At 45.3% G+C, this 11665-nt stretch overlaps 1 protein-coding gene across 1 annotated transcript in view; it reads right to left on the bottom strand.

The window, feature by feature from the left end:
• CACNG4 (calcium voltage-gated channel auxiliary subunit gamma 4) overlaps positions 1-3922 on the bottom strand; it is a 59312-nt gene extending 55390 nt beyond the window's left edge. The window contains exon 1 of the mRNA XM_032776258.2: positions 3556-3922. Coding sequence (XP_032632149.1) covers positions 3556-3784 — 229 coding nt within the window. The 5' untranslated portion in view covers positions 3785-3922. The remainder of the gene's footprint in view (positions 1-3555) is intronic.
• Positions 3923-11665: the final 7743 nt, after the last annotated feature.

Here is an 11665-nt window from a genome sequence, read left to right on the forward strand (position 1 = left end):
GTGGTTTTAAAACATACCACAATTTTTCTAGGTTAGGTTTCAATACACACATCCAACCAGGTGGTATTAGACATATATCATATTAGTAGAAGCCACAGGAAAATTATGTGGAGCTGTATGGTTCTCTAACTTAGCTTATCTTGGTTTCAGTGGGGCTATTCGTAGTCAGAAGCTTTACACCTGGTAGTGTTTGCAGGATTGACCTCTCAGGGCAGATGCTCAATTGGCATAAACCATTACAGTTCCGCTATGATAAGTTACACCACTTAAAGATCTGTCCCCCTAAACTGTAACCAAATCATATAGTTAAAAAGAGATCACAGTTATGGGCTACTGTTATGGGTCTGCCTTCTACAGATTATGCAGGTTCTAGATCATTACCCTAAGATCAGTAAAAGAGGCATGAAGCTGCAATTTCTACTATAAGTATATGAACGTTACCACTGGGGAATTATTTAACGGTTTGTTATTTAAGAATGGATAAATCAGATATACGTATTAAATTGTCAGAGCTGCAGAGACCACCAGAAAGATTGTTGTGAGAACCCCTAATGCCTTCTAAGACCTAGTGAACCTCCAACTTCCACCCCGAAAGAAAGAAGATAAAAAGACCAAAAGTGTGTATTAATTGACCAGAAACTAAACTAATTTTCACAAGTGTTATTTTAGTGTGACTAAAATCCATAGAACTGATTTGGACAACAAGATTTCAGCCCAAACAGAATCCCAACCAAAAAAGAGAATTTGCCAGGCCCTAAATTGTATTTATCTACTGGTCGCGGATTTGTTAAACAATGTGGAAAAGAGGAAAACACTAAAGAATGCCTTCAGCTCAGAGAAGGCACTATCTTTGCCTATGTGTTTCAACATTTTCTCTTTGAAAATTTGGAATGTTGTGAGTCTTGATATGTAACAGTTTGAAATCAAGAGTGTACATTTTCACAGATAAAGGTTAAAAATATTTTAATGGACAATTTCAACTGATCTGAAATACACTCACATCTAAGACTTTATTCATGCCAGTATACATTTAAGAGGTTGTTTAACAAATTTCTGGCTTATGAATGTTTATGTCTTAGATCTGTCACTGAGATAAGAGTCAGGTGGAGTTAAACCCAGAAAAATAAATGAAGGGGCTTTTTATGATTATTAAACAAATAAACAAAAAAAAAACATAAAACCAGAGTTCTAAAAATGGGTCTTCAAACCAGACTACTTAAATTAAACATAAACATTCATAACCTGAAAATGTTTTCCCACTGTCGGCCTCATCAGAATTTTAAGTATTATATTATGACTTTAATAAAAGAACCATGCATGCAAACTGATTAGCTCAGATTGTCACTCATGTTTACTTGGATATCTTTTTTAACATTCCTTTATTATTTTTTAAATCATCAAAAACCTACACTATTGAAACTAAGGTGTCATTATGTGATTTTAAACTTTGATATTTTCATGTAACTGTACAATATATTTTCAAAGAGAATGTTCGAGAAGAGTGAATAATTTGCAATGAATTATTCATTTCATGAGTGTAGCCTTTCTTTCTATCCATGAACAGATATCAATTTTCTCAGATTTATTCATTCTTTGAATTTGACAAATAACTTTCAGATTTTTTTATTTTGTGGTATGATCATGAATATTTGAATGTCAATCAGTGTTGCTTCATTGAGATTGGTTAGATAAGTCACATAGCATCTATTCGCTTCCCTGAATAGATGACTGTTCAAACTCCAACAACCCAATTTCTTCTATATGTGACTTTGCAAGTGCAAATACCTGTGCAAGTAAAATTTGATAGCTCACATCTTCAAAGCAAAAGGGGACCACAGTGTGAACAATGTAGACAAATATTAGTGTACGTTTATCTGCACTATTTGCCCAGCTCTCAACATGTTACTAGATGCTTTAGTTTTGTACAAAAAAGCTGATCTAGGTTCAATTGAAATCAAGGTAAAAAAAACTCTCAATGGTTTCAAGGGAAGCAGGATTAGGCATCTAATTATGAGATTCTTTAAAGACCAAGGTGAAATCTTGGCTCCACTTAAATCAATGGCAAAAATCCCATTGAATCCAGCGAAGGCAGGATTTCACCCCAGATGACGGCCCCAATCCTGCAAACTGTGCTGAGCAACTCTTGATGGATGCTGAGGAACCTACTTTTCCAATCAACACAGAGCCTGGAGGTCAGAAGACCAAACTTGGCCATGACCTCAAAATGTGGCCCAATGATTTTCAAGGGGCTTTAAGGATGCGCAGCCCCTCATAAAATAATCTCAGCATCACTCAGGCTCAGACCCACATTTTCTAGATGTAATTTAAAAAAATTAGGTCACGTTTGGGATCCTTTAAGGAATTGCAAAACAAAGCATCTGTATTTCCAATAAAAGCAGGGCAGGTTTCAAATGGCTGTGATTCTTCCATGTTTTGACTGAAAAGCATTTTTCTTCTGAGACTAAGATGGATATGCAACATATTGCCTCAGTAATTATTCCTCAGGTAGCAAAGCGGGCCCCTGCCACAGAAAAACTATCTTCCCACGGACCTTTCACACCAGGAGCGGAGCGGAGAAGATCACAGCAGGTTAACAGCGCTTCTAGGATACCACAACTAAGAAAACAAAATCTGCACCGTAATAACTGCCTGTCTCTGAATTATCGCTGGTTCTGTCTGGATGTTGGTAAAGTTTCCCTTCCTTACAACCTGCCTAGGCACCAGGCAGAGTGGAGATTTCAGCGCCACAGCAGCCCGGCTCCCCCTTGCCAGCACTTGAGCTCCTGGTGCGCCTGGATCCCCTCGGCCGGCTTCCTTCCCCACTGCCAGGTGCTCAGGGCGCTTGGCTGCCAGGGCCTGCTCCCTTTCGGGGGGGCTTTCCCAGTCTGTGGCGCTAACCCCCCACCCCGAACAGCTCCGCGCCACGTTACTAAAATAACGAGCCGAATTGGCCGAGAAGCTACTTTGGCGGGAGCGGGGACGAGACGTCCTGACTCCTTCGTGGGGTTTAGCTTGTAACTAGGGCGCTGGCAGGGGTCTTGTAAGTCTGATTCAGATCCTATTGTTTAGACCGTGCAGCCCCGCAGGGCAGTTTGCTGAGCACACACCTCAGGGGCTGCAGTAATGGTCCGCAGGATCTGTCCGGGGAGAAACTAGGACCCCCGCCCCATACCCACACACACACCCGCAAGCTGAACGGGCAGGTCCCACCACATCAGCCTGGAGCCCAGCCGCGCCGCGCCGTTCTCCCAGCGGCACCAACCAGTGTGTTTGCCCAGGAGCGCGGGCAGAGACGGGGCTCGGAGAGGGCAGCTACCCTGGGCAAGGCATCCCCAGGCGAGGTCCGGTTTCCATAGCAATCGCCGAGAGACCGGTTGCCAAGGCAACCACCTCCTCCTCCTCCTCCTTGACCGAGGGACCGAGGCGGAGAGTCCGGCTACGTCTAGGGTCTGGCTGGCCGGGGCAGAGCCCAGCCAGGGACCCAGCCTGGGCCGGGAAGTAAGTTTCCTGCATCTTTGCTTCCTTCCCCGCGCTCTCCCCGAGCCCGGGCCCTACCTTCCAGGCAGCAGATCCGCCAGAGCCCGGAGTGAGTGAGGTCCCCCTTCGCCCGGCGGGGCTGGCTCTGGCTCTGCGGCTCCTCCATGCTGAGGTTGGTCCCGTTGCAGATGTGGGCGCTGGAGTAGAGCCAGTAGTCGGTGCCGATGGCGATGGCCATGAGGCTGAAGGCGGCGAAGGCTCCCACCGTGGTCAGCAGCATCTGGACCCCCCGGTCACACCACACCATGGTGCTTCATAGCCTCCCGCGCCGGCTCAGGGGGCTGCAATGCACCGAGGCAAGGCGCCGCCTTTCCCCCACCAGCACTGCCTGCCCGCTGCGGCTTCCCCCGCCTGCCATCCACCCGGCGCTGGGAGAGGCAGCCCTGGCATGGGGGGGGGGGAATGCCCCAAGTCTCCCTGGGGAGGGACTGGCCTCCTCTCCGGAGCCCGGCGGGTGAAGCTAGATCCCCCGCCTTCCCAACCCCTCTTGAGCCGCTGCGTGCCCAGGGTCCCCTCTCCAGCATTCACCAGCCATGCCTCCCCCTGCCCAAACTCCGAGCAGCAGCTAGCTGAGCAAGCGGAGGAGACTTCGGCGGCGGCGGAGGCTCCGCCTCCCCTCGCTGGACCACTAGGTAATTCTCATGCTGGGGCGGGGGCGCAGACCGAGCTTGGCCAGGCACCAGGGAGGAAGCCCCAGTCCAGCTCCTGGGGTCTGATCAGGCCCCCTCGGTGCTGCGGGAGAGGCTTTGTGGAAGCTGGGTGCCCCCTGCCTGGAGCATTCGCCCTCCCCTGCAGGCGCCTGTCCCTGCCTAACTTGGTGGAGGTCCTCAGTCCTCCCCCAAGCCTGCTACTCATGGACTGTGGATGTGGAAAGAGAACGAGAGAGTGACACCCCCCCTTGCTCCTCCCCCCCCCCCTTTAGGGGGAGGGATAGCTCAGTGGTTTGAGCATTGGCCTGCTAAACCCAGTATTGAGAGTTCAGTCCTTGAGGGGGCCATTTAGAGAACTGGGGTAAAAATCTATCTGGGGATTGGTCCTGCTTTGAACAGGGGGTTGGACTAGATGACCTCCTGAGGTCCCTTCCAACCCTAATATTCTAACATCATCTCCTGGTGGGCAGGGGTGGAGGAAGGGAAGTGCATGCCTAGAGATCCACTCCCTGAGCCAGGGAGAGGGAAGGAGCCTATTCCCTGGGAGAAGGAAGTGGGGAGAGATGTGCAGGGAATCCCTGGGAAGATAGTGACTAGGGGATACAGTCCCCTGGGATCCTGTTTCTCAGGGAGAGAAGATGGATGGGGAAAGCACCATAGGTCAGGAATCTCTGTCTCCTTGCTGCCATGCCCCCAAGGAGGGAGAAGATGGAGAGGAGAAAATCCATTCTCCTGCCGGTGGGAGAAGAGCAGAAGAGACACCTCCACCCAGGGACAAGAGTCCATCCAGGGAGAGAAAAGACAACACTTTCTTGGAGCAGAAGAGTGTTAAAAAGGGGGCACCCACAGCTGGCATCCACATCCCGGGGGGAGGGAAGATGGGAGCTGTAGGGGTGGAAATGCCCAGATCTCGGTGTAGCAACCCTGCAAATATGTGGATCTGACACCTCAATCCTGCTGGATCCAGCTAGGTTTTGGTCCCAACCCCTCAAATTCCAATGCTTAACCAGACAATAGGTTTGGCTACTCTCAGGATACCAAAAATATCTGGACCCCCAAGCCATCCCAGCAGAGAAGTGACACATTTTCACTGCCTCAGTAGAGAACAAGTTTTGCTGCTCCTACCCAGCCTTAAAAATTCCGACCCTGGTACAGTCCAATGCAACAGCTCCACAAAAACTCAGATCCAGCATCACTTCACAACAGTCAAAATGTAGGCTCGGATAACAGCGAGAGGCCACTTGTCCGTGTGGGGATTGTAAATTCTTTGCGACAAGGATCATGTGTTCTTTTATTTTTGTTCTGTAGCTAACATGTAGTGGGTCTTACCTGTAATATTAATAAATTATAACTATAATATTAAACTAGATGGAAATCTTATCTAAAAAAAAAAACACCTAATGACATGCTTTCTGCCAAGAAGGAAAGACAGAGACAAGATGGGTGAGGTAATATCTTTTATCAGCCCAAGTTCTGTTGGTGAAAAAGACAGCCTTTCCACTTCCCACCGCGCTCTTCTTCAGGGAAAGATGTGCTTTAGGGAAATTGATTCGGGGCGGAGTTTATTTCAGTTGCAGAGGATTTCAAAGATGAAAGGAACGCGTTTTGAAAACAGAAAGCCTATTGATTTAAAAAGAATCTTTCAGATTAACTGCTTCAGTTTAGAACCGTGGGCAGGAGAGATTTCAGAATCTCTGAACCTGACCTTTTGGAAAGGGATTCTTGCAGCTTGCCTACATGGGGGAATTTACCAGCATAATGATGCCAGTATAATTATACCACTATAACTCCCCATCTGGACACCCTTATGTTGGAGTAAGAGTGTCCAGGGTAGGGTGACCAGACAGCAAATGTGAAAAATCAGGATAGGGGTGGGGGGTAATAGGAGCCTATATAAGAAGACGACCTCAAAAATCAGGACTGTCCCTATAAAATCATGACATCTGGCCACTCTAGTCCAGGGGGAAGTTGCAGAGATTTAATTATAGCAATATAATTATGCTGGTAAATTTCTCCATGAGGACAAGCCCTTATTCTATGATCAAGCACAAAACAACATTATAGGTGCATATTCTGGCTCCTATTTTCCTTTAGGGAATGGGAGTGGATCGGGATGTGAAAAGGCTTTCTCCGGGAGAATGCTGATGGGAGAAATGTCTAAACACATTTTCACCATACTACCACTGTTTCCCTTTCCCGTGTCTGATCATAGTAAGCACATCAGTACTGCCCCTCCTTTCTCTGAATGAGGAGTCAGATGACTGGAAAGCACTGCTGATTGGTTGATATGTATTTGCGTTGAGTGCATGTGGCAGCACTAGTTTTGTGCGTTCGAATTAGGGTGTGGGAGGATGAGCGCTACAAACCTCCTGAAATATAGGTCTGATCCAGTGCAGTTCATTCAGATGCTTGCAGGTATTTCTGGGTGAGATTCACAACTGTATTGATTTACTGGGTGTTAGGCACCTAAGTAGCTTCGTGAATCCCCATCCTTTGTGATTGCATTGTTCAGGGTTCCAACATTGAACTGTATTTCGAAGGACAATGTGCTTTTTAAAGAAAAATTTAAAAAAAATCTTTAAGTAGATTCTAGAGAGTTCTTTCAGAGCCATTTTTCATTTATGATGTTTGTCAGGGAAGTGCTTAGGATCTCTTAATCCTGGGGGTTATTCAGGCTGCTATATTCTACCTTTTGTGACATCCACATTGAAGTCAGTGTGAATTTGAATCAAAATGTGGGAGCAAAAGTTTGCACTGAAATGAATACAGAATGTCTGCCTTCCTCTGCCCACAGCCAAGTCCTTAGAGATTTAAAGATGCAGTAGCCAGAAGAAAAAGACAAAACAATATTTATATTACACACAAAAATGACATGAAGAGAACATGATTTAGCTTGCAAAATCAAGCAATCAGAAGTTAGGAAATGCCAGAATTAAGGTTGCCTGTTCAACCTTAATTTGGCCCCCTTGTTCATATGCATCATGGTACAGTCTTTAATTATATGATCACATACTTCACTTTACATACTTAATAGTGTTATTTTAGTGTAGGTTTTGATTGTTTTATGAATACCAGGTAGCTGGCGTTTACACAGTACTCTGAAGCTGTGAGGAGAACTTTCTATTGAAATCGGTTGGGTTTTGCCTGAATAAGTAATGAGTAAGAGCTTCAGGACTAGTTAGCTCTCAATCACTTTTTTAAGTACAGATCACCTGGTTCTTCTTTAGCGCTCAGTTGAGCAGTCGGCTGTAGCAATCGTTCGCCATTTGGTCCGTTCCTGTGCAGGCACAAGGGCTTGAGTCCAACATCGAAGCAGACTTGACACACTCATGTGATAGCAGGTCTGCCTCTGAGCCGCCTCCACCCCTCGATTGGTGAAATTTTATCCCAGATGTTACAAGCCACCCACAGAATGACGTTTGCCAGAATGTCTTGTGGCATTCTTGCAACAAGTCCCAAAAATGTAAGATGTCTGCAGACAATAGCCCCAGTAGGCTGTAGACCAGAGCCACTGTAAACATCTGCATTATAAATGAAGTCATTCCACTTTATGCCTAATAGATGATGTTAGCATTTTGGGTGGAAAGCCTCCAGCTTTGCCCTGTCTGAGCGGCGCAATGTCCATGTTACTCCAGCGTACGACAGTACGGAAAGGTTACAGATCAACTGAATGCATTTAAATGTAGTTGAGAAAAGCTGGCTAAGTACAACAGGGTTTTCTCTGCCACTAAACAGTTCTTATTTGTATTACCATAACACCTAGGAGCCCTACTAATGGATCAAGACCCATTGAGCTGGTACTGTACAAGCACTGAACCAACAGACAGTTCACTATCTAAGATAAGAAACATATGGATACAGATGTATAGATAGGGGAGTGCAAGGAAAGAATACGATGAAATAAAGGAGGGCTCTGAGTTACTACAGAGAATTCTCTCTCAGGTATCTGCTTGGTGGGTCTTGCCCACATGCTCAGGGTCTAAGTGCTCGCAATATTTGGGGTCGGGAAAGAATTTTCCCCTGGGTCAGTTTGGCAGAGACCGTGGTGGGGAGGGGAAGGGTTAGCCTTCCTTTGCAGCATGGGGCCTGGGTCACTTGCAGGTTTAAACTAGTATAAACAGTGAATTCTCTGTAATTGGAAGTCTTTAAATCACGATTTGAGGAAGATAGCAGTGACTCAGTCAGAGGTTATGGGTCTATTAGAGGAGTGGGTGGGTGAGATTCCGTGGCCTGCGTTGTGCAGTAGGTCAGACTAGATGATCAAGATGGTCCCTTCTGGCCTTAGAGTCTATAGTCAGCACACCAGTCGCTCATCCATTGTCAGTTTTTTTTCAGGCATTAGAGAAAAGCAGAGTTTTAAAGGAAGGATTTGAAGGAGGATGAGGTAGTTTTGCGGATGTTTTGGGGAGTTCCTCTCAAGGGGCAGAATGGATGAAAGTTTGGAAGAGAGTTTTTAACTGCATGGAGGGATACAAAGAAGTGTGAGTCAAAGATGACCCCCAGGTTATGGGCTTGAGTGCCAGGCATATGATTTGGATGAATTGGAAAGGGAATAATTGGGGTGGCAGAGGGGAACACCTTAAAACTCATCTACATGAACAGTATAGCATTTAAACTCAACAAGGAAATGTAAAGGATCAGCCTGCATGACAGTTAGACAAGAAGATACTGCTTACCAAAAACCTTACCTGCAGGAGAAAATCTAAAACTCTGTCAGGACTGAAAGATGACCTGCAGCATTTTAGGTTTATAGATTGTAGAGTCATCCTCTAAAGAACAAACAAAAACCCTTCATACCCTGAAACAAAGAGCAGCAAATGAAATGCAAAGAATGAGGAATGTGAACACAAATGCGATTTTGATTTTCTAATGCTACTGCTTAGCACTTAAACGGGGTTTTCCATCTTCAAAGCACTGTACAACCATCTGCTAACAGAGCTTCCCAACCAGCCTGTGAAGTAGAAGCTGCTGTTATTGCCATTGAAAGTAATGGTCCGAATGGCAGCCTTACTCCATCTTTGCACAGCCCTTACTTAGGCAAAATCCTGTTGATTTTTGCCTGAGTAAAAACCAAGCAAGGACTACAGGCCTTGGCTCTGTATTTGCATTTGGGGTAATCAGGTTTCCTGAGTTTTATTCTCACCTCTGCCACAGGCTTCCTGTGTGAGCTGTAGGGGTTGGAAAATCGATCTAAGTTACACAACGGTGTCTTCACTGATGCTCCCCGGTCGACTCCGCCTCTCTCTCTGGTGGAATACCGGAGTCGATGGGAGAGTGCTCGGTGGTCGATTTATCGTCTAGACTAGTCCATCGATCCAGCGGGTAATGTAGACAAGGTCATGTCTACACTAAAGAGCTTACAGATAGACAGCTGTCCCGATGCAGCTGCACTGCTGTACAATCTCTCATGTAGCTGCTCTAGGCAGATGGGAGAGAGCTCTCTTCTACATAATCAAACCACTCACAACAAGCGGCGCTTCTGTCGGCATAACTTATGGTGCTCAGTGGGAGTGGTTTCTTTCACACCCCTGAGTGGCATAAGTTATACTGACAAAAGTGGTAGTGTAGACATAGCCTAAGTCACTTACTCACTCTGTGCCTCTGGTTCTCCACTTGTGATAGAGAGTAATGCATTGGTAGGCAACCTAAGGCACACGTACCGAAGGCTGCACGCGAGCTGGTTTTCAGCAGCACTCACACTACCTGGGTCCTGGCCACTGATCTGGGGGCTCTGTATTTTAATTTAATTTTAAATGAAACTTCTTAAACATTTTAAAAACCTTATTTACTTTACACACAACAATAATGTAGTTATATATTATAGACTTATAGAAAGAGACCCTCTAAAAACGTTAAAATGTATTACTGGCACACAAAACCTTAAATTAGAGTGAATAAAAGAAGACTCGGCACACCACTTCTGAAAGGTTGCCGACCCCTGGGGTAATGCTTTCCTATCTCCGAAAGTCATTACATTTGGGAAGTAGTCAGATGCTAAGACAGCAGGGAGAGCCACAGAAATGCCTATGAGCAAATGAAGGGGGAGATTTTCAAAATCAAAAACAGGAGTTGGGTGCACAAGGCTTGCTTTGACTTTCCATAGAAGTTAGGTGCCTAACCGGGCCTCTAATAAACTCCCCTTTAGTGAAAATCTTTCTGTTAGGGATAGCAGAACCAGTTTAGGTGAAATCCAAAGACGAATGAATCATCAGCCTCCCCCAGACATTTAAGTGTAATAAACTTCAATACATTTTTCATTTAAAAAGAGATCTGTGCACCCCTGCGCTTTGTGGTAGAGCAGGAGTGAGATACCGAAGCAGCAGAAGACAGGCATTTATTACTATGCTTAATTATTAGTATGACCATAGTACCTAGGCACCCTAGTCACGGATCAGCACCCCAGAGTTCAGGGAGCTCCAGTCCAGTAGGTGTGCAACTCCTGGATGCTACGGAACTGTGCTCCTCAGGTGCCCCCAGCACAGAAAAGGAATTAGAAAGCAGGATAAGTTGGGATGAGACCACAGTTTTCCATCCACATGGATCCACCAGCCAATTTCCCCTAGTAAGGGTGACATGTAGCAGCTGCAGAGTATCACAGGGGAGTTCTGCTGTCATTCCAATGTCTGAGAATGAGGATTCCTGTGGGACTCCTCATTTTGTGGCCCAGTAATTCAGGTTGAGCCAAAGAAAGGATTTGGCCCATAGAAAGTAGAAATGAATTAGATGAGCCAGTTAATAAAATACAGTATCCGTATAATACAAACCCAAATGCTGCTGTGCATGGGATTGGTTTTCCCACTACACTTTTTGCATGGAAAGCCATTGTTTATGGTGCAAAGGGCCTTAATTCTGAGTGTGAGAGAAATAGGTGAGACCGTTACACAGAGCCGCATCAGAAGCGGACAGTTTCTGCCCATCCTCCTCTTTTTTCCCCCAGTTTTAAAATGGAAAACTCTGTACTCTTTTAAATGCATGAAGTAGATTCTGATAGAGCTAATATGATATTCCTCCACAGAAATCTGGTGGAGTATTTTACACTGAAGTTTGACTCTAGTGATTTTCTAAGGATTTTGCATCCAACAGACCCAATCATAGAATAATCTCTGTTCGTGGTGGGAGGAAGGCAAAAGTGCTTAAAGTTTTCAATAGAGAAAAGCATGTAGACTTTGCTTAAATGAAAATCCCTATGACCCCTATATGTAGAAAAGTGTGTCTGTTATGTAATCTCTGGTTTTCAGACTTAGAAAATGACCCTTTGCTTATAAGATTACTTACAGCCTTATGCTCTCACTGATCTCAATGGCAAAACTCTGGCTGTGTGTAGGATCATTATTATTTATAACATCCTAAATTTCCATGGCATTTCCAGGCCTCATTGTGCTAAACACTGTACAGACACAGGAAGCAACAACCTCTGGCCTGAGGAATCAAGAAAAGAGTTTACAATATATACACCGATGTCCAGAACAATAAATATT

The sequence above is a fragment of the Chelonoidis abingdonii genome, chromosome 13 (genome assembly GCF_003597395.2).
Source record: "Chelonoidis abingdonii isolate Lonesome George chromosome 13, CheloAbing_2.0, whole genome shotgun sequence".
NCBI classification, from domain to species: Eukaryota; Metazoa; Chordata; order Testudines; family Testudinidae; genus Chelonoidis; species Chelonoidis abingdonii.